A 26,789-nucleotide genomic window follows, 5' to 3' on the forward strand; every position below is an offset into this window, starting at 1 on the left:
TGTGAGCAGCTGGCAGAGAAGCCCTCAGAACTGGAGGTGAGATTGATGGGAGAATTCCAGGCCCTAGTAGTGCCTGTGACCCTAACAGCAGAGTGGCTGTAGGGGAAGCTAGGTGAGAAGTGGTTGGCTTTGGCTCATAGGCATTGGGAGCAGACAGAACTGGGAAGGGGCCAACCGAGGGCTTGGTAAAAGAGGACAAGCCGAAGGACTCCCAGGCACTAACCAGCAGCAGAGAGGAAGAGGTGTTTATCAACCAGGGATCAACCTCAAAACAATAAAAGGGGCCCAAAGGAGTGTGCACCATACGACCCATTTATATAGAGCATGAAAGATTCAAACTGGCCTACAGTGACACAAAGCAGAGACTCAGAAGGGGAGGAGGGAGACGGTTGCTTCCAGGCGCTGGGCGTCGTCACTGTGGCGCTGGTTTCGAGGTTCCTGCACATCCAGACTTACCGCAATTTACGTCAAGGGGGCCCAGAAAAGCTGGGGCACAAAAGGTCTCTGCTAGGTTTCCAGGGTACAGGATGGCAGGGATGAAGTGCTCCTATAGGGCTGAAGAGCCAGTGTGGCCGAGTGGTCAGGTTGGTGAGGTCGGAGCAAACTTTCAAGACGCATGCTTGGGAAGCCGGGGACGCAGTGAGGAAATGGCTGAGCTCGGGGAAGAAACCCTGGGCAGCAGGGCTCACTCTTGTTTCCGTGTCAGGCAGGCCTGCTGGCTGCGGACAGCGTTCTCCATCTCACTTGGATTTTAGGCTCCGATGACCTCAGTCCTTTCTGGGCTGTGCCCGCTCCAGCTGTCTCTGTCCTCAGCCCCAGACCCGCGTCCTCACGCTGCAAGCCTCACGGAACAAAACGCAAAGTCCTCGGAAGCCCCCCACCCCGACCTTCTTCCTGTGCTTCTCACATAATAACCAGGCTGACAGGATGATGGCAGGGACCAAATTTAGGGCCTGGGACAACAAACAGCCAAAAGAAAACCCACGTGCCACTGGGGTCCCCACGTGGGAACGGGCTAGCACTAGGAGGCGATTTGCGTGCCGACTCTTTCGTATACCGGTCCAAGTAAGACGTTCCCGAGGTTCCCGCAACACCTCACTTACAGCAACTACTTCGCTTTCATGCAGATCAGGCAAAAACCGCCCACTTCCCGCTCTGGTTCTCAGGTTTACCAATCTTGCTTTGGTGTTAGACGTTTATCTTCTGCTAAGAGATGGTATTAAGAAACAACACCATAAACCTGGTTGGGGGTAATGTCGAAAACACTGCTCACCAGGGCTGCTGCTGTGGTCTAGCAGGCGAAGCCTTCGCTGCGGCGCCAGCGTCCCATGTGGGTGCTCATTCGTGTCCTGCTGCTCCTCTTCTGACCCAGCTCTCTGCTATGGCCCAAGTGCTTGGACCCCTGCACTCATGTAGGAGACCCGAATGAAGCCCCTGGCTTCTGACGGGCCCAGCTCCAGCCTCTGCGGCCATTTGGGGAGTCAATCAGTGGATGGAAGACCTGTTCCTCCCTCCCTCCAGCTCTGCCACTCAGTGAGTCTTTGTTTACAAACTACCGCTCCCCTTACTACAGCAACTTCACTATGCCTTCGTAGCCACACAGGACAGCAAGCTCGCAAGACCAGCATCAGGGAGAACACGCGTTACTCAAACCGCAGATCAGCTCTGTGCGCTGCCCAGGTCACTATGCTCTTCCTGCTGGGCAGCCTAGGGGCTGATGATCGATCTGCTTTCCAACCATAACAGACCTCATGCAGTCAGTCTAGGCACTTTATTTTTCTTCATCCTGATTTTTCATCTATATATTTTTGCAAATGGCTTCAATCCTTTTCAGATCACAATAGGATATAAACCCACATACACCCCAAACACCCGTATGTCCATTTTTCTGGTTTGCCTTCTCACACACGCACAGTGCTCCTGCAGTTATCAGGTGCGTCCTCTCTGGTGCAGCCAGAAGCCACGTGGGATTAAGGGTAAGCAGATTTGGTTCCTATGCTGGGTCTCCTCACACCCACGTGGCCTCGGCCGATTACCGGAGTCCTCCGGATGCAGGCGGCTTTGCCCCTTGTAGGAGCCATGCGAGCAGAGGCGTTTACGTAAACGCTCGGGCTAACACGACAGCTACCAAATCCCGTCTCAACGCCCAGGGCTTCTCCGGACCCGGAGGAGAACGTGCAGACGCACCGCCCACCAAGGAGCCTCGGCTTACTTTTTTCTTTCTTCTCTCTTTGCTCGTCATGGCCTCCAGCTGTTACAGATGCAACCGGTTCCTAAGGCCCAGTTAAAAGAACACCTTTCTGGCTTCCACTCACTCGGGGCGGAGGGGCGTGTCTCCGCGGCTCCACCGGCACCTGAGTGCGGCGGGGTCGCTCCGGCCCGCCAGGTCAGGGGGCGCGTCTGTCCCCCGCGTCCCCGCAGCCCCCAGCTCTGCGCACCGCCTCGGGGGCACCTGCGGGCCACCCGGCGCTCGGGCGGACGCGGTCACCGCGCCAGGACACGCAGCCGGCTGCCCGGGCCTAGGGGCTCGTGCTCTGGCGGACGCCCACCAGGCTCCTCCGCGGCCCAGGCCCGCCGGCGCCCGCCCCCAGCCCCGCAGCCCAGCCCCAGGCCCAGGCCCGCCGGCGCCCGCCCCCAGCCCCGCAGCCCAGGCCCAGGCCCAGGCCCGCCGGCGCCCGCCCCCAGCCCCGCAGCCCAGGCCCAGGCCCAGGCCCGCCGGCGCCCGCCCCCAGCCCCGCAGCCCAGGCCCAGGCCCAGGCCCGCCGGCGCCCGCCCCCAGCCCCGCAGCCCAGCCCCAGGCCCAGGCCCAGGCCCGCCGGCGCCCGCCCCCAGCCCCGCAGCCCAGGCCCAGGCCCAGGCCCGCCGGCGCCCGCCCGGCCAGGTGACGCCGCCGCCCGCTCGGCCGCGCCGGGCCCGCGCATGCGCCCCGCGCCGCCCCCGCCCCCACCGCCCCGCGCCCAACGCCCCCACCGCGGCCCGCGGGCCATGGAACCCGCCGAGGCCGGCGCGGTGCGAGCGCCGCCGCCCGCGCGCCCGGGCGCCTGCCCCCCGTGAGCCCGGCCGGCCTCGCGCGGGCCCCGGCGCCGGGCCGCTCCGCCCGCCTCCGCCGGCTCGGCCCCGGCCCGGCCGGGCGCGCCCCCGCCGCCACCCGCGCGTGCGCGCGCCCGCCGCCGAGAGGGAGCGCCGAGTGAGGGGTGGTCCGCCGCCGACGATGCCGCGGGGCCGCCCCCCGAAGCCCAGGGACGGCGCGGCGCGAGGCGACTCCGGTAAGGCCCGCGGCCTCGCCCTCCGCGCCGGGCGCGGCCGCCGCCGCCGAGTGCCCGGATGGCGCGGGGGGCGCCGGGAGCGGCGCGGCGGGCGGGGGCCGCGGACCCGGGCCGCCGACTGGCCGGGCGGGCCGCAGCGCGGGCGGAATGATACGGCGCGGCGCCGCGGCCCCTCCGCGCGCTGGGCCTACTTTCCTGGGCCGGGCGGCGCGGGCGGGGGCGGCCGCCGGCCTCGCTCGCTCCCTCCCTCCCGCCCCGCCCGCGCCGCCCTCCTCCCCCGCCCGCCCGGCCGCTCGCGCCCCCTCCCCGCGCCCCCGCCGAGCCCCCGCCGAGCCCGCGCGGGGAGGGGGGGGGAGCGGCCGGAGGGGCCGGGGCGGGGGCCGGGGCGCGGGGAGGGGGGCGGGGAGGGGCCGGGCCGGCGGGGAGGGGGCGGCGGGGTCTCCGGCTCTCGCCCGGCCTCCCGGGCCCGCGGGGCTCCGGGCCCGGCGCACACAGTAGGCGCCGGCGGTCCCGGAAGCGGCCCGGGGCGCGGCCGGCAGAGGGCGCCGCGGCCGCGCACACAGTAGGCGCCGGCGGAGCCCGGGCTGCCTGAGGCGCCGCGGCCGCGCGGGAAACGCCTGAGGGCGCCGCCGCCGGCCGCGCTCCGTGGACGCCCGCAGCCCGGCCCCGCGTGGACGGCCGGCGCTCCCTGCGCTCCCTGTGGCCACGCCAGCCGGCGTCCACGCGGGGCTGGCGGGGACGGGGTCTGCGAGGTCCGCGGGCCCCGTGGGCGACACCCGGGCTGGAGTTGGTGCCCGGCGTGGAGAGCCGCAGGACCCACGCGGGCTCGGTGTGCACGGAGGCCGTGTCCACGCGGTCCTCTGCAGTGTCCGGCCGGCGGAGCGGCTGTGCTGGCCCGGGCTGCTCGGTTCCCCGCTGACAGCCCGGCTAGCCGCGGGCCTCCCCGGCCGTGTCCCTGTCCACGCCTCCCGGGGAGACTTCCCGGTCTCCTTCCCTGGCCGTGTCCCTGCCCACGCCTCCCGGGGAGACTTCCCGGTCTCCTTCCCTGGCCGTGTCCCTGCCCACGCCTCCCGGGGAGACTTCCCGGTCTCGTCCCCCGAGACGCGCGGCCTCGCACCCGGCCGTGTCCCTGGCATCAAGCCGGGGGTGCCCGGCTCAGACTTGCTGCCCCTCGCCAGGGCATGGTTCCCCGGGACGGGAGGCCACGCCCGGTAGCCGCCCCTGGGTCCCTTATCCCTCACCGCAGGGACCCTGCTGTCACCCTCCTGTCACCCCTGAGGCTGGGCCACGCCGATGTCGTGGGCCTCCTAGTGCCCGCGGGCTGGACGTGCCCCACCCCTGCCTCACCAGAGCCGCCTGGAGTCCACGCTGCCCGGGAAAGGCCGTCTTGACTCCGTACACGTTTTAATATGGATTCGTTTTTCTGTAAGAGATACAGGACCGTTCACGTTTTTGTTTCTCCTGGTGTCAGTTCGATACGTTTATTTATTATTTATTTAAAGATTTATCTATTTATGTGAAAGGCAGAATTACAGAGAGGCAGAGAGAGAGGTTTCCATCCGCTGGTTCACTCCCCAGATGGCCACAGCGGTTGGAGCTGTGTCCATCCAAAGCTGGGAGCCAGGAGCTTCTTCCGGGTGCAGAGGCCCAAGGACTTGGGCCATCTTGTTCTGCTTTCCCAGGCCATAGCAGAGAGCCGGATCCGAAGTAGAGCAGCCGGGACTCAAACTGGCGCCCACGTGGGATGCCGGCGCTGCAGGCGGCTGCTCTACCCGCTGTGCTACAGTGCCGGCTGTGGTATGTTGTAAGAGTCATCTAAATTTTAAATTTATAAACAGCACAAAGGTCCTAGGTGTCCGCTGGAGACCCATGGCCTCCCCTTTCCATGTCTTTTCCTCTCAGATTTGCCAGGGTTTCTCAGTTTTACTGATCGCTTCAGATAACCCAGTCTGGGTCTCCACTTCCACGTGTAGTTTTTTATAGTAATTTCTTCTCTTCATTTCCTCCTCTGTTTCCTGTTGTTTCTTCTCACTTCTTGATGTGACTTCTCCTAATTTTCAGCTTCCGTTTTATTACGTACATTTGAGGCTGCGTGCTCGAAGCTGCTGCCATTTCCACTGTGCCACAAATATCCTGTGAAAAAGGCCGGGGCGGGCGAGGGCCGGCAGGCGGGAGAGGACATCTGTGTGCTGGGTCGCTCCCCAGCGTGTCCGGACATTTTGACGTGCTTATTTTTCTCTTCATTAAGTTCCAGATTTTTTTTCCAATTCTCGTTGTGATATCTTGCAGTTTACTCAAAAGTGTACAGCCTAGTGTTTAAGCATTTGGGACTTTGGTTTTTTTTAAGAAAGATTCATTTTTTACTTATTTGAAAGGCAGAGTTACAGAGAGAGGAGGAGAGACAGAGATCTTCCATCCACGGGTTCACATCCCAGGTGGCCACAATGGCCAGGGCTGGGCCAGGCTGAAGTCTGGAGCCTGAAGCTTCTTCTGGGCCTGCTGTGTGGGGGCAGGGGCCCCGGCACCTGGGCCCCCTCCTCTGCTTTTCCCAGGCCATCAGCAGGGAGCTGGATTGAGAGTGGAGCAACCAGGACTCAAACTGGCACCCAGGTAGACGCCAGTGCCCCAGGTGGGAGCACAACGCCGGCCAACATTTGGGACTTTTAAAATCAGTTCTTGTGGTTGATTTCTGGTTGAGTGGCACAGTGGTCAGGGAGCACACCTTTCATCGTAAACGTGGAGCTTGCTGAGACGTGAGCCACGAAGTTTTACACTCATACGTGGTAAACGTTCTGTGTGCCTGAAGAGAGTACGTTCCGTATCGCTGCTTTTTGTCTTCCAGTCACTCCAGAAAATGTGTTAAGTACTGCGGTCTCCCCCGGTGACGGTGACCTGGTCTCTCCCTCCTCGCCGCCTCTCAATCTCCGTGTTTTCTCAGCCGTGCGGGACATGTGCTTTATCTGCAGCAGTGCCTGGTCTGCTGCTGGTGCCGGCTGGGTCTTGTTCTGTCCTGTCAGTTTGTCTGTCCGCCCTTGATGTAGGTCGTTCCTCCTGGAGAGGTCGCGTAGGTGACTTCTTTCTCTTTTTAAAGGTGGTCTGACATTCTTGTCTTTCAGGCGGCGTGCTGAGTGTGACTGCCTTTATGCAGTTTTGGATGTATAGAAGTTGATGTTTAACATCTCACTCTTCGTTTTATGTTTGATTCATCTTTTCTTGCTCAGCCAAGTCTTTGATCCCTCCGTGCTAGCCTGGCACCTGCGCACTCTCACTGTTCTTTCATGATTGCCCTAGGGAATACGGTGTGATTCTTCAGGTAGTAAAATGCAGTATAAATGTGTTCTTGTGCCACGTCCCAGACGGTTCCTGGGCCTCGGATGGCTTTCGTGCTGCTGTCCACCCCGCTGTTGGCAGTGCTGTTGGAGTGCATTGTGATTGTGCTTGGCGTTTAGACTGGAGGACTCAGGATGCTTCCTTGTGGCGCTGGCATGCACGTGACGTAAGCGTGCTGTGGTTTCTGGAAGGCATGGTTCCTGGCGTTAGCACGCACGGCGTTCTGCAGCCATCGACCGGAGATTGCTCGGAGCTCCACCTTGAGCTCCTTGGCAGTCGCTCCGTTACCCCCTCCCTGGTCGCTGGCACCAACGGACCTCCTTTCTGTCTGTGGATATGCCCGACCCGATGTCTCGTCTCAGTGGACGCGCGGTGCGCGGCCCCTTTCACCGAGGTTCTGTTGTCAGCGCCCGTCCGCGCTGTGGCACAAGTCAGTGCTTCCGTCCCTTCGGTAGCCGCTCACAAACTGCCGGTGGATCCGGTCGTCCGTTTATCGGTTGGTAGTCAGTCAGATGGTTTCCTCGTTGGGCTGTTGTGCGAAGAGCTGCTGTGAACATGTACACACTTCTGTTTGAACGCTGGTTTTGGTTCCTTGGAGTGGAGTTGCTGGGCCGCAGTTGCCAGACGGTGGGGCTGTGCGCTTTGCCATGGCCACCGGCGGTGTTCGCGTTCCAGTTGCTCTGCGTCCTCACCAATGCTTGTTATTTCCTGTTAATACTCACTTTGGCCATCCTCGTGAGTGTGACACAGGCTCCCATTGTACCTCTGTTTTTGGGGGAACTTTTCATTATTGTGTGCAGAGAACTCAACAGTGCACCCCCATTGCAGCTTCTTGGCCTTCCGCTCAGGAATGGGTAGCACAGAGTTTGGACCCGATGCATTGCCTTACTAGCGATGAAACGTAGAGCTCATCCTGTCTGTCATTGTAGTTGGGCCCAGTGGCTTCCACTAGCTTAGCAGGAGCATCTTTGTCTCCCAAGTTCACCTGCTGAGGGTGATGGTGGTACAGGTCATCCTTGGAACAGGCGCCCTAGCCTGCCTTGATGACGTGGTAGGGGAGCTCCTGACGACACAGGACAGCCAGCTCTGTGGGACCCACGTCCTGAGCCCTCTTCCCCTCCACCCAGGCGCTGACAGTGTTGACCCCCACTCCAGGCATGGGCCGTCTCCTGGTGGGGACATCCCCTTTACCTGAGGTTGCTTTTCAGCCCAGGCCAGTGGCCTCCGCTGCTTCTCTTGCTTTGTCTCTGCTCCGTGCTGGCGGGCAGCTCCCGTGGCTGAGTAGCTGTTTGCTGGTCCAGGGCCTAGGGAAGCTGGCTGATGGCAGGGGCCACTGGCAGCCACTGCAGCTGGACACGTGGGACCATTAGGTGGGGTCCCTTTGGGCCAGCTGCCTGTCGAGTGCCAAGGTCCTTGGACTTCTCTCCTCCCGCTGCCTTGTGCCGGCAGGGGCTGCTTTCCCTCGGCCTCTTTTCCTCTTGGTGTCTGGGGCTGCGGGAGCGCTCACCGTGATTTTGATGTGTCGTTCCCTGGTGATCAGTGAGCGAGGATCTTCTCACGCATCTGTTGGCCATTTGTGTTTCTGTGGAGAAACCTGCAGTTTTTTGCTCATTTATCTTGATGGTTTCTCCCGGGTGTTGACCTGTGAGAATCTTCCAGTGTTCTGGGTACTAGACTCGTGTTAGGCAGAGGATCTGCAGGTTTTTCCCGCATTCTACAGCTTATCTTTTTACTTTCTTGATAGCGTCCTTTGACACAAAAGTTTTTAATTTTGATGAGGTCCAATTTATCTGTTTTTTTCTTCGGTTGCTTGTAGCTTTTGGTGTCAGAATATTTAAGAGCTCCTCACTAAATCCACAGCCATGAAGCTTTCTCCTTACGTTTTACAGTTTTGTTTCCCAAATTGAGGTCTTTGACCTGTGTCAGGTTAGTGTGGTGTGAGGTGAGGGTCTGCGTTCGCTCTTTCTCCGTGGGACGCCCTTGATCCAGAGCCACTTGTTAGAGTCTGTGCCTTCTGTACCGGCCGACCTTGGCGTTCTCTGATTCAGAGGTCGGTGACGGCAGGTGTCTTAGCTTAGTTCTGACCTCTGCTCTGTCCCCTTGGTCTGTGTGTCTGTCTTCAGGCTGGTCCCACCCTGTTTTGCCGTGTCTGTTACACTTCGCATTGAGACACATTGAAAGCCATACGTGGGACAGCATTGTGCTTGTTTTGAGCAGTCCCCTCGCAGAGGCTGGGGGTGCCTGCCGCTCTGCGCTTTTAGGAGGTGGTAGTTGTGCATCACCGTGTGACAGACCAGGGCTAAGGCTCACTGTTGCTGGCGATGCTGGCGATGCTGCAGAGAGCATGCCGGGGAGGCTCACAGACGGAGTGCTCGGTAGATGTCAGGCAGAGGTGGTGGATGGGCAGTGGCCTTTGGGGCGGTGTTGGTTTGCTGAAGGAGGTTACATAAGAGAGTGCAGTGTACAGTGTATCTGTCCCTTGGAGGGACAAGTCCTCCTTGGTGGTTTTTTTTTTTTTTTTTTTTTTTTTTTTTGACAGGCAGAGTGGACAGTGAGAGAGAGAGAGAGAAAGGTCTTCCTTTACCGTTGGTTCACCCTCCAATGGCTGCCGCAGCTGGTGCGCTGCGGCCGGTGCACCGCGCTGATCTGATGGCAGGAGCCAGGTGCTTCTCCTGGTCTCCCATGGGGTGCAGGGCCCAAGGACTTGGGCCATCCTCCACTGCACTCCCTGGTCACAGCAGAGAGCTGGCCTGGAAGAGGGGCAACTGGGACAGAATCCGGTGCCCCGACCAGGACTAGAACCCGGTGTGCCAGCACCGCTAGGCGGAGGATTAGCCTGAGTTTTTTTTTTTTTTTTAAAGATTTATTTATTTTATTTGGAAGTCAGTGCTATAGAGAGGTAGAGGCAGAGGCAGAGAGAGAGAGAAAGACAGAGACAGAGAATCTTCCATCCGCTGGTTCACTCCCAAAATGGCTGCAACAGTCAGGGCTGGGCCAGGCTGAAGCCAGGAGCCAGGAGCTTCATCTGGGTCTTCCACATGGATGCAGGGGTCCAAGCAGTTGGGCCATCTTTCCCTGCTTTCCCAGGCGCATTAGCAGGGAGCACTGGGAGTGGAGCAGTCAGGACTGGAGCCGGCGCCCGTGTGGGGTCCCGACATTGCAGGCGGCGATTTTACCTCCTGCACCGCGGCGCCGGCCCCAGAGAAGTCCTCAGTTTAAGGAGGCTGCGCTTCAGCCGTGCTTGAGAAGACAGCGCGTGACACGTGCAACCCCTTACTGCCTTTTCCGCTGTGTACGTGACGGCGGTGGGGGAGCCGTGGAGCGCGGGAGGTGACGGGAACTCCGGGCTGCACTGGGTCCAGCTCGCAGGGACTCGTGGTTCGCTGCCGGGGCAGGATCAGCATACTCTCTGTGAAGGGCCGCTGGTGAATGTTTGGGTATTGTGGGTCATACAGTCTGTGCTCTAAGTGCCCGGTCTGCTGTTGCAGCCTGAGCGCCCACAGGCATGCTAAGGAGTGTGGCTGTGTTTCGGTGACAGCTGGTTGACAAACAGGGCTGGGCCCTCGTCCCCCAGCCTGGCAGGAAGGACAGGCCTGGAAAAGAAAGCTGTGTGTGGGACTTTGAGGTGGCTGTACCGATGTCAACCAGAAAGTGTGGTCAGCTCAGTGAAGAGCGAGGGCCTGTCGGCGTGCTAAGACGTCTCTAGGGTGCTGCCCCCTAGGCCGCCCCCTAGGCTGGCTGGTTGCTGGCTGGTTCCTGACAGCAGAGGCCAGCTGTGGCTGCAGAACTCTGTTGAGCTTTTGCGTGAAGCAGCCGTTCGACGCCTGGCCTCTTGGTGAAGGTAGGAGATTGGTCCGTGGGTACCATCGCGGGGCGTGCGTTCTCGTTTGGGTCAGTTTTGTTCTGTGTGGACCCCTCCAGCACGTCTCCCCGTTCTCTGGGGTATTTGTGCTGTTTTAGTTGCTGCCTGTTGTCAGCAGTGCTACTGTGAGTTCTAAACTTGCCTGTTTGGTGCCTTGATGGGCACGTTTTTCCTGGGCGTATGCCAAGAGTGGAGCTGCCAGGCTTGAGGGTGTTCAGCTCTGCTGGGCACTGCCAGACGGTTCCCAGAGTGGGGTCACAGTGACTTGCACGCCAGCGGAGTTGTCACTTCCAGCGGTGCCACACCCTCAGCAGGACTCCAGCCTTCCTGGTGGGCATGCGCCCTACTGGGTAAAGAGCATTTAGCAAGATCCTTTCTGCCCTGCTTAGAACCCCGGTCTCCGGTCTCCACCATGCCCACGTGAGTAGGGGGACCCGTCTTTATCCTCACCGTGTAGGGCAGGGTGTGGTCGGCAGGGCGAGGGGTGCGGGCCCAGCGCGGAGGAGGCGAGTGCTCTGACTCGGCCGTGTCCCTCGCCGTCTCCTGGTCTGCCGGGTCCCTGCCTTTCCGGGTCTGTTGCAGGTGGGCGTGGCGCTCCCCTGCACTCTGGACCCCACTTACCCCGCGAGCACACACGCTCCTGGTGCACTGCTGATGGCAGGTGTGTTTGTGGGAGTGGCAGCCAGCAAACCAGCAGTTGGTCTAATGTGGGAGTTAAGTTTTTTGCACCGGCAGAGGAAGGCCAGCCTGGAGCTGCGACCTGGCGAGGCGATGAGGCGCAGACACGCAGGGTTTCTTTTGTTGAGATTTTACTGTAGTTTCGTTATATTTGGGTGGCGCGGGTGTCGTTTCCGAACATACATCCCCCCAAGTTTAAATTGTTTTGAAAGCAAACACTTCAAAGGAATTGATGCTCCTTTAGAGTTGGCAAGGGTGAGGCAGCCACCGCGGCGTGACTGGGGCTCCGGCCACACAGCCTGGGAGCTGGCACAGCGGCTTTGAGTGCACACCTGCTGGCGGCACCTCCGTTCCGGGGAAGCACTTTGCCCACGTGCTGAGGGCGTGCGCTGGGTCTGACCCAGCTTCTTCCCTGAGCTGTAGGCCTATTTGACCTCATGTGGCGTGGAGAACGCTGCTGCTTCAGGATGCAGTTGTCATTGAAATGCCTCTCATCTGACACCCGGGGGCGCTGCGGCGTGGCTCCCGCTGAATGTGTTCATACACAGCCCCAGGCGCACATGATGGTGAGCTGTCTGGACATTGGGTGCCTTAGCTGAGGGAGCTTTGGCTTTGAGCTGAAAACGAGCCCTGGGGTCACGGCGGGCCTTGGCTTCCCTGGAGCTGAGGCCCCTGAAGTTTAGCTTTGCTTCCTTTCCTTTAAGCTTCTGTGAATGGGTAGTACATGACCACGGGTCATAATTCAGTTACTGTGCTGATTATACGAGTCCCTTCTTAGCCTGTTGTCCAGATAGTTAAGTTGGTTTTTATACAGGAAGCCCATGTGATTGTCTACAATCTTATTCTGTAGTTTTACAAGAAACTATGCATCTGCAACATATCTCTGCCCCTCCCCCACCCCCCTCTCATTTAAAGACATGGTAACCACTTTCCATGGGATGCTTTTGAGGGATTGTTTTTCTTATTGATTGATTTGAAAAGCGGAGTGACAGAGAGAGAGTCTTATATCTGCTGGTTCACTCCTGAGATCGCTGTAATGGCCAGGATGAGCCAGGCCAAAGCCAGGAGCCGGAAGTCTATACAGGTCTCCCACGTGGGTGGCAGGGGCCCAGGTGCTGGAGTTGTCCTCCTCTGCTTTCCAGGCACATTAGCAGGGAGCTGGATTAGAAGTGGAGCAGCCGGGACTCAAACTGGCACTGTGATATGGGATGCTGTCATCGAAAGCGGTGGCTGAACCCACTGTGCCACAGATGCCAGGGGTTGTTTTCCCTTGTGAGTTACGGTTCATTTCTGGCATACAGGTATTTGAGGAAATAACGCGAGAACACAGGAAGAGGGAGACTCCTTGGCTTCCCATACGTGTCAGGTCAGGTGCTTTGGGCTCGACAGGTGGGTGTTCTGCCCAGAGGAACGAGGTGCTCCAGGCGTGCTCAAGACCCAGTCAGGGCATTCGGTTTTCCCAGAGAGATCCTGCAGAGAAGAGCACAGACACGTTGAGGCTGGCTCCTGGGAGCAGCTTGTACACCTGTACAAGCTGAGAGTGGCCGGACCCAGCTACGGCTGGGAACCGACCATCCGCCTTGCGTGGTTCTGAGGGGCAGGCCGTGAGTCGGGAGTCTAAGTAGGAGCTGTGTTGATGGGCCACGGGGACTTCAGGTGGCTGGGCAGAGGCTGTCAGGTCGTGAAGGCTCTGGAGACACTGGCCTGCTGTGGGAAGCGTTGGGCAGGTGCCCCCACTGTGTGGGAACCTGAACGCTGGCCCTTGCGGGCAGAGCAGCAGCACAGAGGAAAACCTGGAGGAGAAAGGAGTTAGTAACAGGACAGAGAGTGCCAGAGAGTAGCCAGGGTGTCCAGGGAGTGCTGGTGACGGGGCACCGGGGGCCGAGGGCCTGGCCGTGCCAGCATGGGGAATGCAGGGTGACAGGCAGTGGGCACTGAGAGCACACAGGGAGGTCAGCTGTATTTTAGAAAGTTTTTAAATTCAAAACATAAAATCAAACGAATGGTTTGGGGGTTAGAGTTACTTTAGGAACAACCTGACGTGTTTCTCATTTTAGTGTTGAGAGTACTTCATGGGGCTACACGCGTGGCAGAGGTTGAAGTGGGTGCACGAGGCGTTGGCGTGCAGTAGTGCAGTGGGGTTGGCTGGAACTTGGCCGCGGATCCCGGAGAGGCATTTTGTGTAAGAGAACGGCACACAATATAGGATCTGTAGACAGAGACGAAAGGCAGGCCTTTGCTGTTAAGACTTGGCTGGTGAGCCTGCTTGGCTGCGCTTGATCTAGGAGGAGGAGGAGGAGGAGGAGGAGTTTGGAGATTGCGCCTATGGTCCGTGCATGTGTGTGAGTACCTGTCGTGGTCTAGGGGTGTGTGTGTGCATGTGTGTGAGTACCTGTCCTGGTCTAGGGGTGTGTGTGTGCATGTGTGTGAGTACCTGTCCTGGTCTAGGTGTGTGTGTGTGCATGTGTGTGAGTACCTGTCCTGGTCTAGGGGTGTGTGTGTGCATGTGTGTGAGTACCTGTTCTGGTCTAGGTGTGTGTGTGTGCATGTGTGTGAGTACCTGTCCTGGTCTAGGGGTGTGTGTGTACATGTGTGTGAGTACATGTTCTGCTCTAGGTGTGTGTGTGTGCATGTATGTGAGTACCTGTTCTGGTCTAGGGATGTGTGTGCACATGTGTGTGAGTACCTGTGTTGGTCTAGGTGTGTGTGTGTGCATGTGTGTGAGTACCTGTCTTGATCTAGGGATGTGTGTGCATGTGTGAGTACCTGTGCTGGTCTAGGTGTGTGTGTGTGTGTGAGAATGCCTGTTTTGGTTGAGGTGTGTATGTGTGAGTTCGTGCCTGTCCTGGTCTAGGTGTGTGTGTGCACGTGTGTGAGTACCTGTCCTGGTCTAGGGGTGTGTGTGTGTGTGCATGTGTGTGAGTACCTGTTCTGGTCTAGGGGTATGTATACACGTGTGTGAGTACATGTTTTGGTTTAGAGGTGTGTGTGTGTGAGTTCGTGCCTGTCCTGGTCTAGGGGTGTGTGTGTGTATGTGTGTGTGTGAGTACCTCTCTGGTCTAGGGGTGTGTGTGTGTGCATGTGTGTGAGTACCTGTTCTGGTCTGGGTGTGTACATGTGTGTGAGTACCTGTGCTGGTCTAGGTGTGTGTGTGTGCATGTGTGTGAGTACCTGTCTTGGTCTAGGTGTGTGTGTGCATGTGTGAGTACCTGTACTGGTCTAGGGGTGTGTGTGTGTGAGAGAGTACCTGTTTTGGTTGAGGTGTGTGTGTGTGTGAGTTCGTGCCTGTCCTGGTCTAGGTGTGTGTGTGCACGTGTGTGAGTACCTGTCCTGGTCTAGGGGTATGTATACACGTGTGTGAGTACCTGTTTTGGTTTAGAGGTGTGTGTGTGTGAGTTCGTGCCTGTCCTGGTCTAGGGGTGTGTGTGTGTGTATGTGTGTGTGAGTACCTCTCTGGTCTAGGGGTGTGTGTGTGCATGTGTGTGAGTACCTGTTCTGGTCTGGGTGTGTGCATGTGTGTGAGTACCTGTGCTGGTCTAGGTGTGTGTGTGCACGTGTGTGAGTACCTGTGCTGGTCTAGGTGTGTGTGTGTGCACATGTGTGAGTACCTGTCCTGGTCTGGACGTGTCTTCATACGTGTATGTGAATGCCCGTGAGTGCCTGTTCTGGCCTGTGTGTGTGTATGTGTGTCTGCTCTGCCCTGGGAGACATGGTACGTGTCTACTTCCAGAAATCCCACAGGAAGTTCTGCTTTCAAAAGCAGCCGCCCTTAGCCGGGCTGGCCCATTGGGTGGCCATGCACCTGATCACACCCTTCCTGGCTCACTGGGCACTGAAGACTCTCTTGGCTGTGAGGCCAGAGACCCCAGGACCGTGGGCCTGTGCCAGACGCAGAGCAGGGCTCATGGCTTACCTGCAGCCCCTCTGTGACCTCTTGTGGGGTTGGAGCCTTTATCCCAGGATGGGCCTGTTTGCTGGACCTCTTGCTGGACCACTGATGTTCTTGGGGAAAATACCCATGAACTTGAAGGTGTGGTTTGGAGGCCGAGGACACGGCTCAGAGAGAAAAGATTGAGAGGACGAAAAGGAGGCGCCATGTTGAATCTGGAGGCCACTTGGTCTAGCAGGAGGGGCTTCGGGGGGGCCGGGCCTCCTGGTTAGAGAGGGTGTCTTGCAGCAATGGGCGCAGGAGAGAAAGTCACAGTTGCTTTTCTTTTTTTTTTTTTTTTAAATAATTTGTCCTTTTTTATATTTAAAAGATTAATTTATTTATTTGAAAGGCAGAGTGATAGGGACAGAGAGATCTTCAGTCCACTGGGTCACTCTCCAAATGGCTGCAATGACCTGGACTAGGCCTGACCGCTACCAGGAGCCAGGAGCTGCATTGGGGTCTCCGTGGGGGCATCTCCCGCTGCCTTCCCAGGTGCGCTGTCAGGGAGCTGGATCAGAGGTGGAGCAGCCAGGACTCCAGTGGGATGCTGGCTCTGTGCCCCAGCGTGGGCCCCTGTTTAACATCAAGCTCCACGTGGAAACTACAGTACCTTTGTTTTTCTCCTCTAGTCACACTTAGAATTACCGGTTTCCGTTTGTTGATTAAATGGCTTCTCGTGCGGGGTCGTGTTGAGGAGCGTTAGCACGGAGGCTGTGAGCCTTGCTTTCCTCTATGCTGAAATCGCACTTCAGAAGCTAGGTAGAGGCGCTCTTTCTGCGCCGTACTCGGCCGTAGGTTAGGACGCCAGCTACTGAGCTGTTGGACTCACTCTGTGGAGCTTGTGGTCCGTGCTCATGGGCACACTGGGTTGTAGGTGAGCCGACCATGGGCTGACAGCCCCGGCCTGGCGGAGGGGAGCTTCCTGTGGCTGTGCTGCTCCTGAGTGGACCCAGGTGTCTGTGGATTGAATTTGACCCTAGGATTTGTGTGTGAGCATGTCTAATCCTTACAGATGAGGTGAGCTGCATGTGTGTTCACTTAGCGCATCATGGATACGCAGGACCCTTGATGGTGTTCTTGGCGAATCCTGAGATTCTTCAGTCATGACGTTGGTTGTTGTACCGGTCCGTGTTTGAAAACACCTGTGTGTTCAGGGAGGGTCCCTGGGATGAGTTTGTGGACACTGAGGGCTGGTCGAGGCACTGCAGCCCCTCGTCTCCCAAGCCGTGGGGGGCCACAAGAGTGTGTGAGTTTGTGGACACTGAGGGCTGGTCGAGGCACTGCAGCCCCTCGTCTCCCAAGCCGTGGGAGGCCACAAGAGTGTGTGAGTTTGTTTTTTGCTTAATCTTGCTTTGCAACCATTTTCTGAGATAGACTGAATTAGTGAGAGTTAGCCTATAAAGGCTTTTCTATGTTTGGTGAGTGGTTTGTGAATCTGTGTATTTTCAGTGACTTTTCCAAGTGACTAGGTGAAAACTCTGTGTCTTGTAGTGAAATAACCCTGAGAAGCTAGGTCATGGTGCATGCATGTGTGTGTGTGTATGTATGTGTGTAGGTGTGTCTGCATGTATGTGTATGCATGTGTGCATGTGAGCCTGTGTGTGAGCTTGTGCAGGTGTTTGTGTAAGGGTGTGTGTGCAGGGGTGTGGGGGTGTACACCATTGCATGTGGGTGGGTGGCTGTCCAGTTTCAGGAATCCAACCACTGGTTTCTAAACATCCCACCAACAAGGATTTAGAATTCTCTTTTCCCAGATCTCCATCATCTTAACAGTTCTCATTTCTAACTTTAAAACATGTTCATTTAAAAAGTTCTCATATCATTAACTTCATGTGATATTTGGTTTGTAAATAACAGCCACAGAGTTTGGTTTCATTGATGGGATCAGAATAACAGCGGTATTCATTGTCTGCACCTGTGCGGTTTTGTAGATGGCGCTTTACCATTGAATGCAGAGAACACTAACTATGACGAGCCAGTCCCAAACTTCCACAAGTGTGAGATCTGTCTGCTGTCTTTCCCCAAAGAGTCCCAGTTCCAGCGCCACATGAGGGCTCACGAGCGAAATGACAAGGTATGTATTCCCTGAGGGAGGCCCGGCTGCGAGCCTTGCGACAGCGGCGGCTCGGTCAGCACAAAGTTTCTCCCGTGAATTAGGCTCCTCAGTCGTACAGCCCCGCGTACGATGTACGTAGTTTGGCATTTTTCCTCGTTTCTGAGAGCCTACTCTAGGGAATCAGTGTGCATTGAAGTCATTGTGTGTGCACAGAGAAATGCTTTAAAAGTACAATTTTTTGGTAGCTTTGACTGCTGGTGTATTTTGAAGGGTTTTCTCCAGCAGGGAGTTTCGCCCTGCGTGGTCTCGGCTGTGCGGTGGTCGTGTGGAAGGCGTGGGTCTGCAGGGAGCAGCAGGAGCCCCAGCAGACCGTCGAGCCCTTTCCCGAGGGGCCCCGTGTGGAGTCTGTCACGAACTTCGGTGTCGTACAGGGATGGTCAGGCACAGTGGCAGTTAGGAGGGCTTGCTGGCTTTTCCCCGAGTAGGGCACCTGGAAGCCGGGAGCTCTCTGGGTTGGCTCTCAGCCATCTGGCGGAGCCGCAGCTGTAACTACGGAGCACCAGCACTGGGCCCTTGGGTGGCATTCTCCTACCAGGCTGATAATCCCAAATCTGGACTGGCCCTCACCAGGCTCTGGGCCTTCAAGTAAGAGGCAGGATCCCTCCCAGCCTGGGAAAATTTGGGGCTGACATAAGCAACTCTGTTCAAATCTAGAAAAAGTGGGTCTGATGACTTCGGTTACTTGAAGTGGATTGGTTTCCGAGAGTGAGTGGGTCAGAGGAAAAACCCCCAGTGAGCGGAAGTCTGTCCTGTGTCTGCCGGGGCCCCCTTGCCCGAGACGCTGCGTGTGCTCGAGAGCACGGCCGGCCTCTGCCGTGTCTGCTTGGGACACGCGGACTTGAGGTCCAGGGCAGGCTTCCCAGATTTCCCGGGAGACCGGCTGCAGGCTGTGCTACTTGCTAAGGTTCTAGGAGCAGTTACTGAACACGCGTGTGCGGGACAGTTGTATTTCAGGGCTTTTTTACTTTTCTCTCCAAATAGCCACATCGCTGTGACCAGTGTCCCCAAACATTCAATGTTGAATTCAACCTGACACTGCACAAATGCACCCACAATGGGGAGGACCCCGCCTGCCCCGTCTGTAACAAGAAGTTCTCCAGAGTGGCTAGTCTCAAGGCGCACATTATGCTGCACGAGAAGGAAGAGGTATTGTGACCGTTTCCCTGTGCTCTGCCGTGAGTGTGAACACGCATCTGATCGGTAGCAGGGTGTTAGGTGTGAACCAGCTGTCAGGGATCTCATGACCATTTCATTTGCCTTGGCAAATCTCTGGTTCACCAGTAAAATGTCTTATTTCGTGGCTCTGTCAGTAGCTAGGGGAGAGACATTTTAATGGTAGTATACTTGTATGTCCGCGTGAGGGGCCGGCCGCATGTTACAGCAGGTTAATGAAACTGGCATTCCATATCAGAGCACTGGTTCGTGTCCCGGCTGCGCTGCCTCTCATCCAGCTCCTTGCTAATGTGCCTGGGAAGGCAACAGAGATGGCCCAAGCACTTGAGCCCCTGCCGCCCGTGTGGGAGACCCATACGCAATTCCAGGCTCCTGGCTGAATCCTGGTATAGCCCTGGCTGTTGTGGTCATTTGGGGAGTGGACCAGCGGATGGAAGATCTCTATTTCTCTGTCTCTTTCTTTATCACTCTGCTTTCAAGCAAATAATAAATAAATCTTTATGGGGCCAGTGCTGTGGTGTAGTGGGTAAAGCCACTGCCTGCAGCGCTGGCATCCCATAGGAGCACCGGTTCAAGTCCTGGCTGTCCCACTTCTGATCCAGCTCTCTGCTATGGCCCGGAAAAGCAGCAGAAGATGGCCCAAGTCCTTGGGCCCCTGCACCGACATGGGAGACCCGGAAGAAACTCCTGACTTCGGATCAGTGTAGCTCTGGCTGTTGCAGCCAATTGGGGAGTGGACCAGCAGATGGAAGACCTCTCTCTCTCTCTCTCTCTCTCTCTCTCTCTCTCTCTCTCCTTCTCTCTCTGTGTAACTCTGCTTCTCAAATAAATGAAGAAATCTTAAAATAAATAAATAAAGGTCCACATGAAGTAGGTCCACACAAGCAGAAGCTATCCCTATCTTCACCCCCTTCTTTAATTTTTTAAAATTTATTTTATTATTTGGAAAGGAAGCGAGACAGAGACAGACAGGTGGACAGAGAGATCTTACATCTAGTGGTTGACTCCCAAAATATCTGCAGCATCCAGGGCAGTCCGAAGCCAGGAGCCAGGAACTCAGTCCAGATTTTCCATAGGGCTCGCAGGGTCCCAGCCACTGGAGCCATCACCTGGGCCTCCCAGGAGGCACGTTAGTAGGAAGCTGGGATTGAGAGTGGAAGCTGGACTTGAACTCGGGCAGTCTACCCTGCCGATGTCCCGCGTGATGTCTTAACTGCTACACCAAAGCCTGCCTCCCCAAGCCCCCTTGTTCAAACAGGGATGAACTTACGTAGGATTCCACGGTGGCCAAAAATACTTTTTCCCCCTTGAAGATGATGGAATGTTGTTGCTTGGCTCCTGGATGCCTTGTCGGGTGGGCGTCCGGGGCAGAGCAGAAGGTGCTGGTGGCCAAAGCAGGGGGCGGTTCTAAAAGGCTCCAGGCACAGGGTCCTGGGCAGAGTTCAGGAATGCGGGCGCCTGTGCTGGGCTGGGTGTCTGATTGGAAGTGCGAGTGGCTGTAGCTTTGAAGCTGTGCACGCTCTTCTGCTTCCCATCCCAGACTGCTCCTGTGGCGCGTAGGAAGAGTGAGAGCGAGGAGGCAAAGTCAGCCCTGTTCCTGAGGTAGTCACTGATCATGACCTGGTGTGTTTTCTTCCTGAAGCACACAAGTGCCTACAGTATTTCCATTGCAGAGATAAAATTTATATCCTAAAAATCAAGTTTGTGTTTTCTATGGGGGTCTGCGTCCTCTTTTTATAAGTGCCTTTAATTTTTGTTTTTAAATAATCTTATTTTTGTATTGAAATCTTACTAGACCAGCAGTTCATGTTTATTCTGAAAAATGGTAGAGTCAGAAGCGAGTGGAAGCCCCGTGGCGGGGGCTGCAGCTGGCACGGCTGGGGGGCTGGCTGGGGGCCGGAGCTCTGGCTGGGCAGGAGCAGTCTGCACAGGTCTGTCCTATGCCAGAGGTGCAGTTAGCAGGGCCTCGTGCATGTCACACTGCCGGGATTTCGTGTTCGCACCACCGGTATGTTGAACACTCTGATCCAGCCAGTGCACGTGTATGAGTGTGTCACAACATCTGTTGTACGCCGTGGGTGTATAGTCAAGAACTTTTTTTAAATCTTCTGTAATCTCCACATTTGGAGAGAACGCATGGGCTCCTGCAGACTTTCTCTGTGCCTGCTTTCCGTGCTGGTTTTTGGTGTTTGGAAGCATAAGCGTACCGTTTTCTGTAGTCATTGTTCTCCACTTGCTTCCCCATCAGAGTGAGGCGCACATGGACTTGGGGTCATGTTTAGTCCTTTGCTTTATTTCTCAGCACTGGAGCTGTTCGTTCATGTTCAGTCTTACAGATAACATACCCATGTATGCAAATCTTCCTGTGCGTCTTCCGCTATTTCCTTGGGGTGGGCTGTTACAGTTGGATTTGGTGAATCAGCAGATGAGCGTCTTCCCAGGTCTTCACAGACACCACCTTCTGTTCTAGAAATGCGTGTTGATTCAGATCTGCGGGTGTAGGAACGCACGTCTCCTTCAACTGCAGTGCTGTTGGGAAGTGGCCTAGTTGTACTTCTGGAGAGCAGAACTGTGTTAATGTTAGACTAGTTTGCAGTGAGCACACTGTGCCCACAGGCAGGAAGCAGTGCAGAGTGTGCTCACTGCACTCGGTGCAGCCTCCCGGAGCCACTTGTCCTTTTGTATCCTCCGGAGGACAGGGCGTCTCACGCTCATGCAAGTCTCCTTTACACCTTCGTTCATCCAGCCCACATGGCTCACTGCCCTTCTTCCTCGGAACATGGTGCGTCTCAGGGGTGTGACCTAGGGTCGCAGAGCTGGCTCCTCCGATTGACCCCGGCCGTGTGTTACATTGGTCTGTGGTCAGAGGGGCGCTTCAGGCCCTCTGTGTCCACAGAGCTGTGAGGAGCACAGGTGTGCAGGCACAGTTCACCAGATGAGGAGCCGCCCTGTCACCACCATCACTTGTGAGGATGAAGACGCCTGGGCGGATATAAGTGGACAGCTGATTCTAGAGATGGAATTGTTAGAACAAAGGATATGCAAATCTCAAATTGGGGGTTGTTCAGTTGTTTTTCAGAGGGGTTTTCTCAGCTGATACTCCAGCCAGTAAACAGTACATGGCCATACCCAAGTCTTCGTATAACCTTCAGTATTCTTGTAAATCTTGTCTTTGCCAATCTGATAATTGTAAGATGGGATGTTTTTGTTGTTTTATATTTATTTGAGTGAAATTTACTATGTTTTTATTTTTTAGCCATTAATATTTTTCTGTCTTTTAGGTTTTTTTTAAGGATTTATTTATTTATTTATTTATTTGAAAAGCGGAGTTACAGAGAGGCAGAGGCAGATAGAGGGAGAGAGAAGTCTTCCATCCACTGGTTCACTCCCTAATGGCCAAAAGGGCCAGGGCTGAGTCAGGCCTAAGCCAGGATCCAGGAGCTTCTTCTGGGTCTCCCACATGAGTGCAGGGGCCCAAGGACTTGGACCATCTTCTGCTGCTTTCCTGGGAACTGGATCAGAAGTGGAGCAGCGGGGACTTGCTGGTGCTCCCCTGGGATGTGGGCGTTGCAGGCAGCAGCATAACTCACTGTGCCCCAACACTGGCTTCAGTTTTCTTTGCTTTTGAGGAGGGGGGGGGAGTGGACTCAGATTACGGACTTGCTCTTGTAGATTTATGCAAATGTGTGTGTACCTGGGAGTGTTTTCTGCCTTCTGTGATGGAATTCTTTCTGGTCTGTGATTATTATTTTTTTCTGGAAGATATTTTCATTATAGATTATTAAAAATTAAAAAAAATTGTATTTGAGAAGCGAGACAGAGATGGAGGGATAGAGGAAGGGAGAGAGAGAGAGAGAGAGAGAGAGAGAGAGAATGTTCTCTCATCTGCTGGTTCACTCCCCAGATACCTGTAAGAACCAGGATTGGGCCAGGCCAAAGGCAGGAGCTGGGTGCTCAATCCATTTTGCTCCAGGAGGAGGCAGGAGCCTAAGCACTTGAGCCCTCCCCTGCTGCCTGCCGGGTGTGCATCAGCAGGAAGCTGGAATGGGGTGCAGAGCTGGGGCAGGAAGGCAGGCACTCTCACAGGAGATGCTAACAGGTGGGCCAAACTCTTATCTGTTTTCATACACACGGATTGGAGAGGCAGAGAAGCAGAGCTCCTGATTGCTGGCTGTCGCCTCTCCGGACGCCTTCAGCGACCAGGGCTAGGCCATCGATGTGCTCGGGGCTAGGCTCAGCATCCACTCTTGGCAGATATTTTTAACTCGCCATGCACTGAATTGTTCAGTCTACTCCTTTATAGATTATGGTCCTGTGACTTCCTGCTCTGACATTATTTAGAAGGAGTCTCACCGCATCTTCTAGTGCAGGCCCTGCACACAGAAGGCAGCCCACACTCCTTTGAGAACTGGGGTTTCTGCTGCTACTTCCAGCCCTGGTGCCCCTCTGCTGGGCGGCACCACCCTCACACACTGCTCTGCAGAAGCCCGGCTGCTGCTTACCCTCCCTGCCCCTGGGGCAGGGAATGAAATAGGTCTTCCTCTTCCTCTTCCAGTTTGCTTGGGATCCAAGGCCCCCAGTGAATCGCCCTGGTGAGGAGCACAAAGACAGAGCCTGGGCAGATGGGGGCTGCGGGCAGGGGTTAACTGTTTGAAGGTTTGGAGATGAACGTCCCTTGAAAACCAGGAGACACCAGCGGTGCCCGCGGTGTCGTGGGGGCCCAGTTCCCCTCACGTTGCCTGGGGCCATGTCTCCTTCTGCGGTGTCTCCAGTGTTTCTCTATCATAATTGGCAAATGTCTGTGTGCTCTTATTTCTCTTCCCTGGCTTATTACCTGGGAACTTCAGAATTTTGTGTAGCTTTTTAGCTGATATTTTAATTTTGATTGCGTTAAATTTTGGAGTTGTTTTGGGAGGGAATTGAACATGTTTCCAGTATTGGTTCCTTGTGGGAATGTGCCGAGTCAAAGCCTCATCGGGCAGCGTCTTGTTTCTGTGTACTCAGCACACCAATTAAATGTATTCTTAAGGCCGGCGCCGTGGCTGAACAGGCTAATCCTCCACCTTGCGGCGCCAGCACACCGGGTTGTAGTCCTGGTTGGGGTGCCGGATTCTATCCCGGTTGCCCCTCTTCCAGGCCAGCTCTCTGCTATGGCCCGGGAAGGCAGTGGAGGATGGCCCAAGTGCTTGGGCCCTGCACCCCATGGGAGACCAGGAGAAGCACCTGGCTCCTGGCTTCGGATCAGCACGATGCGCCGGCCGCAGTGGCCATTGGAGGGTGAACCAGCGGCAAAAAGGAAGACCTTTCTCTCTGTCTCTCTCTCTCACTATCCGCTCTGCCTGTCCAAAAAAAAAAAGTATTCTTAAGTAGGTTGAGGGAGTCTTTCAGTAGTTTGTTTATTATTTGTTACTAGAAGAGCAGGCATTTTGTGTACTGATTTTAGAGGCTCTTTCCTACCAGGTCGTGTTGGGTTTTTTGGGTATGCATCCCAAATGATAGTTGGGTGGTAGGTTGTTTAATTTCATTTTCAGCTGGCATTGGGGGTTTGAGACAAGCCCAGGTCACATCTGTCTCTGGGGAGGGTACATCCTCCTCACGTTTTCCTGGAAAGTTCAGATTTCAGAGTTGCAAGAATGGGTGGACGAATATTCGCACCGCACTTTTTAGACTCACTGATGGCTAACATTTGTGAAATCTCACCTTCCCTGATTTTCTGAACAATTTTAAAACAAGTTCCAGACATCACATTACTTCACCGCTAAATGCTTGAAAGATTTGTCTCCCCAAAGACGGTACTTCTCTCATCACACAACAGTGATCCCAACGAGAACCGAACAGCGCCTTAGCAGTCCGTCCTCAGCTGTCCTCATTGACAGGGGAAGGGAGAGACTCACACAGATGTGTGTGTGTGGGGGGGTGGGGAGAGGAGTTCCCAAAGGAGGAACCCTGACCTAGCATGTGAGGGTCAGGTGGACGTGGTGCGGGTGGAGGAGGACGGGGTGAGGGTCAGGTGCACGTGGTGTGGGTATAGGAGGAGGGGTGAGTCAGGTGGACGTGGTGTGGGTAGGAGGAGGGGTGAGTCAGGTGGACGTGGTGTGGGTAGGAGGACGGGGTGAGGGTCAGGTGAACGTGGTAGGAAGATGGGCTGAGAGGTCAGGTGGACGTGGTGTGGGTGTAGGAGGATGGGGTGAGGGTCAGGTGAGCGTGGTGTGGGTGTAGGAGGACGGGGTGAGGGTCAGGTGGACGTGGTGTGGGTGTAGGAGGACGGGGTGAGGGTCAGGTGGACGTGGTGTGGGTGTAGGAGGATGGGGTGAGGGTCAGGTGGACGTGGTGTGGGTAGGAGGACAGGGTGAGGGTCAGGTGGACGTGGTGTGGGTGTAGGAGGACGGGGTGAATCAGGTGGACATTGTGTGGGTGTAGGAGGAGGGGTGAGGGTCAGGTGGATGTGGTGTGGGTGTAGGAGGACGGGGTGAGGGTCAGGTGGACGTGGTGTGGGTATAGGAGGAGGGGTGAGGGTCAGGTGGACGTGGTGTGGGTGTAGGAGGACGGGGTGAGGGTCAGGTGGACGTGGTGTGGGTAGGATAACGGGGTGAGGGTCAGGTGGACATGGTGTGGGTGTAGGAGGAGGGGTGAGGGTCACGTGGACGTGGTGTGGGTATAGGAGGAGGAGTGAGGGTCAGGTGGACATGGTGTGGGTATAGGAGGACAGGGTGAGGGTCAGGTGGACGTGGTGTGGGTATAGGAGGAGGAGTGAGGGTCACGTGGACGTGGTGTGGGTATAGGAGGACGGGGTGAGGGTCAGGTGGACGTGGTGTGGGTATAGGAGGAGGGGTGAGTCAGGTGGACGTGGTGTGGGTGTAGGAGGATGGGGTGAGGGTCAGGTGGATGTGGTGTGGGTAGGATAATGGGGTGAGGGTCAGGTGGACATGGTGTGGGTGTAGGAGGAGGGGTGAGGGTCACGTGGACGTGGTGTGGGTATAGGAGGAGGAGTGAGGGTCACGTGGACGTGGTGTGGGTATAGGAGGAGGGGTGAGGGTCACGTGGACGTGGTGTGGGTATAGGAGGAGGAGTGAGGGTCACGTGGACGTGGTGTGGGTATAGGAGGACGGGGTAAGGGTCAGGTGGACGTGGTGTGGGTGTAGGAGGACGGGGTGAGGGTCAGGTGGACGTGGTGTGGGTGTAGGAGGATGGGGTGAGGGTCAGGTGGATGTGGTGTGGGTAGGATAATGGGGTGAGGGTCAGGTGGACATGGTGTGGGTGTAGGAGGAGGGGTGAGGGTCACGTGGACGTGGTGTGGGTATAGGAGGAGGAGTGAGGGTCACGTGGACGTGGTGTGGGTATAGGAGGAGGGGTGAGGGTCAGGTGGACGTGGTGTGGGTGTAGGAGGACGGGGTGAGTCAGGTGGACGTGGTGTGGGTAGGAGGACGGGGTGAGGGTCAGGTGGACGTGGTGTGGGTGTAGGAGGACGGGGTGAGGGTCAGGTGGATGTGGTGTGGGTAGGATAACGGGGTGAGGGTCAGGTGGACATGGTGTGGGTGTAGGAGGAGGGATGAGGGTCACGTGGACGTGGTGTGGGTATAGGAGGAGGAGTGAGGGTCAGGTGGACGTGGTGTGGGTATAGGAGGAGGGGTGAGGGTCACGTGGACGTGGTGTGGGTATAGGAGGAGGAGTGAGGGTCAGGTGGACGTGGTGTGGGTATAGGAGGACGGGGTGAGGGTCAGGTGGACGTGGTGTGGGTATAGGAGGAGGGGTGAGTCAGGTGGACGAGGTGTGGGTAGGAGGACGGGGTGAGGGTCAGGTGGACGTGGTGTGGGTGTAGGAGGACGGGGTGAGGGTCAGGTGGATGTGGTGCATGTGTGAGCATACGGTAAGGGTCAGGTGGATGTGGGTGCAGGGCTGGAGGAGTGACAGAGCCACTCGCTCAGCATCCTGTGGGTGGTCCACCCTGTCTCAGTTACTTTGTGTGTCATTAGGGTTCCGTGACCCTCTGGCACGGCCTGGCAGTTTTACTCCCTGGTTAGATGCACGGGGTCTGAAGGGATTGGAAGTAGAGTCGTCGTAAGCCAGGGGCATGAGCGCCTGCCCTGGGTCCTGCTCCGCTTATCCCTAGGGTTTCCTGTTCTACGCTGATGCTCGATGATTTTGGAATTCCCTGGTCCACACGATTTTCACCGTTTTGTGCCTGCAGCACCTGTGGAATCTCAGCTTCACAAAGCTGCGATGCTGTCCACGCTCACCTGTCTTGACTGGTTTCTGCATGGTGTGGACCCACAGGGCCCTGACCTTTTCCTTGAGGATAGAACCTGGCCTCAGATACCCTGTGGGGTTGTCTTAGACTCAGGCCTTTTTTCCCTGTGAACGGATGCATTGCTCCGTGTTCACAGATGCGCGGGGTGACCTGGGAGCCCAGGGTTGAGTGTGGAGGTTGTGGTG

The 26,789-nt window shown here is 56.5% G+C and overlaps 1 protein-coding gene across 6 annotated transcripts in view; it reads left to right on the forward strand.

Annotated features, from left to right (window-relative positions):
• The first annotated feature begins 3,180 nt into the window (after positions 1 to 3,180).
• Positions 3,181 to 26,789, forward strand: part of ZNF236 (zinc finger protein 236) — a 116,111-nt gene continuing 92,502 nt past the window's right edge. For 3 of the 6 annotated variants that reach the window (XM_062201816.1, XM_062201817.1, XM_062201821.1), the window contains exons 1-3: positions 3,211 to 3,266; positions 16,999 to 17,141; positions 18,165 to 18,329. In XM_062201816.1, the coding sequence (XP_062057800.1) occupies positions 3,212 to 3,266; positions 16,999 to 17,141; positions 18,165 to 18,329 (363 nt within the window). In that variant the 5' untranslated portion in view covers position 3,211. Of the gene's footprint in view, positions 3,267 to 4,379; positions 4,692 to 16,998; positions 17,142 to 18,164; positions 18,330 to 26,789 lie in introns of those variants that run through there. The other 3 variants (XM_062201818.1, XM_062201819.1, XM_062201820.1) reach the window with 3 other exon arrangements.

Source organism: Lepus europaeus, chromosome 9, assembly GCF_033115175.1.
Source record: "Lepus europaeus isolate LE1 chromosome 9, mLepTim1.pri, whole genome shotgun sequence".
NCBI classification, from domain to species: Eukaryota; Metazoa; Chordata; class Mammalia; order Lagomorpha; family Leporidae; genus Lepus; species Lepus europaeus.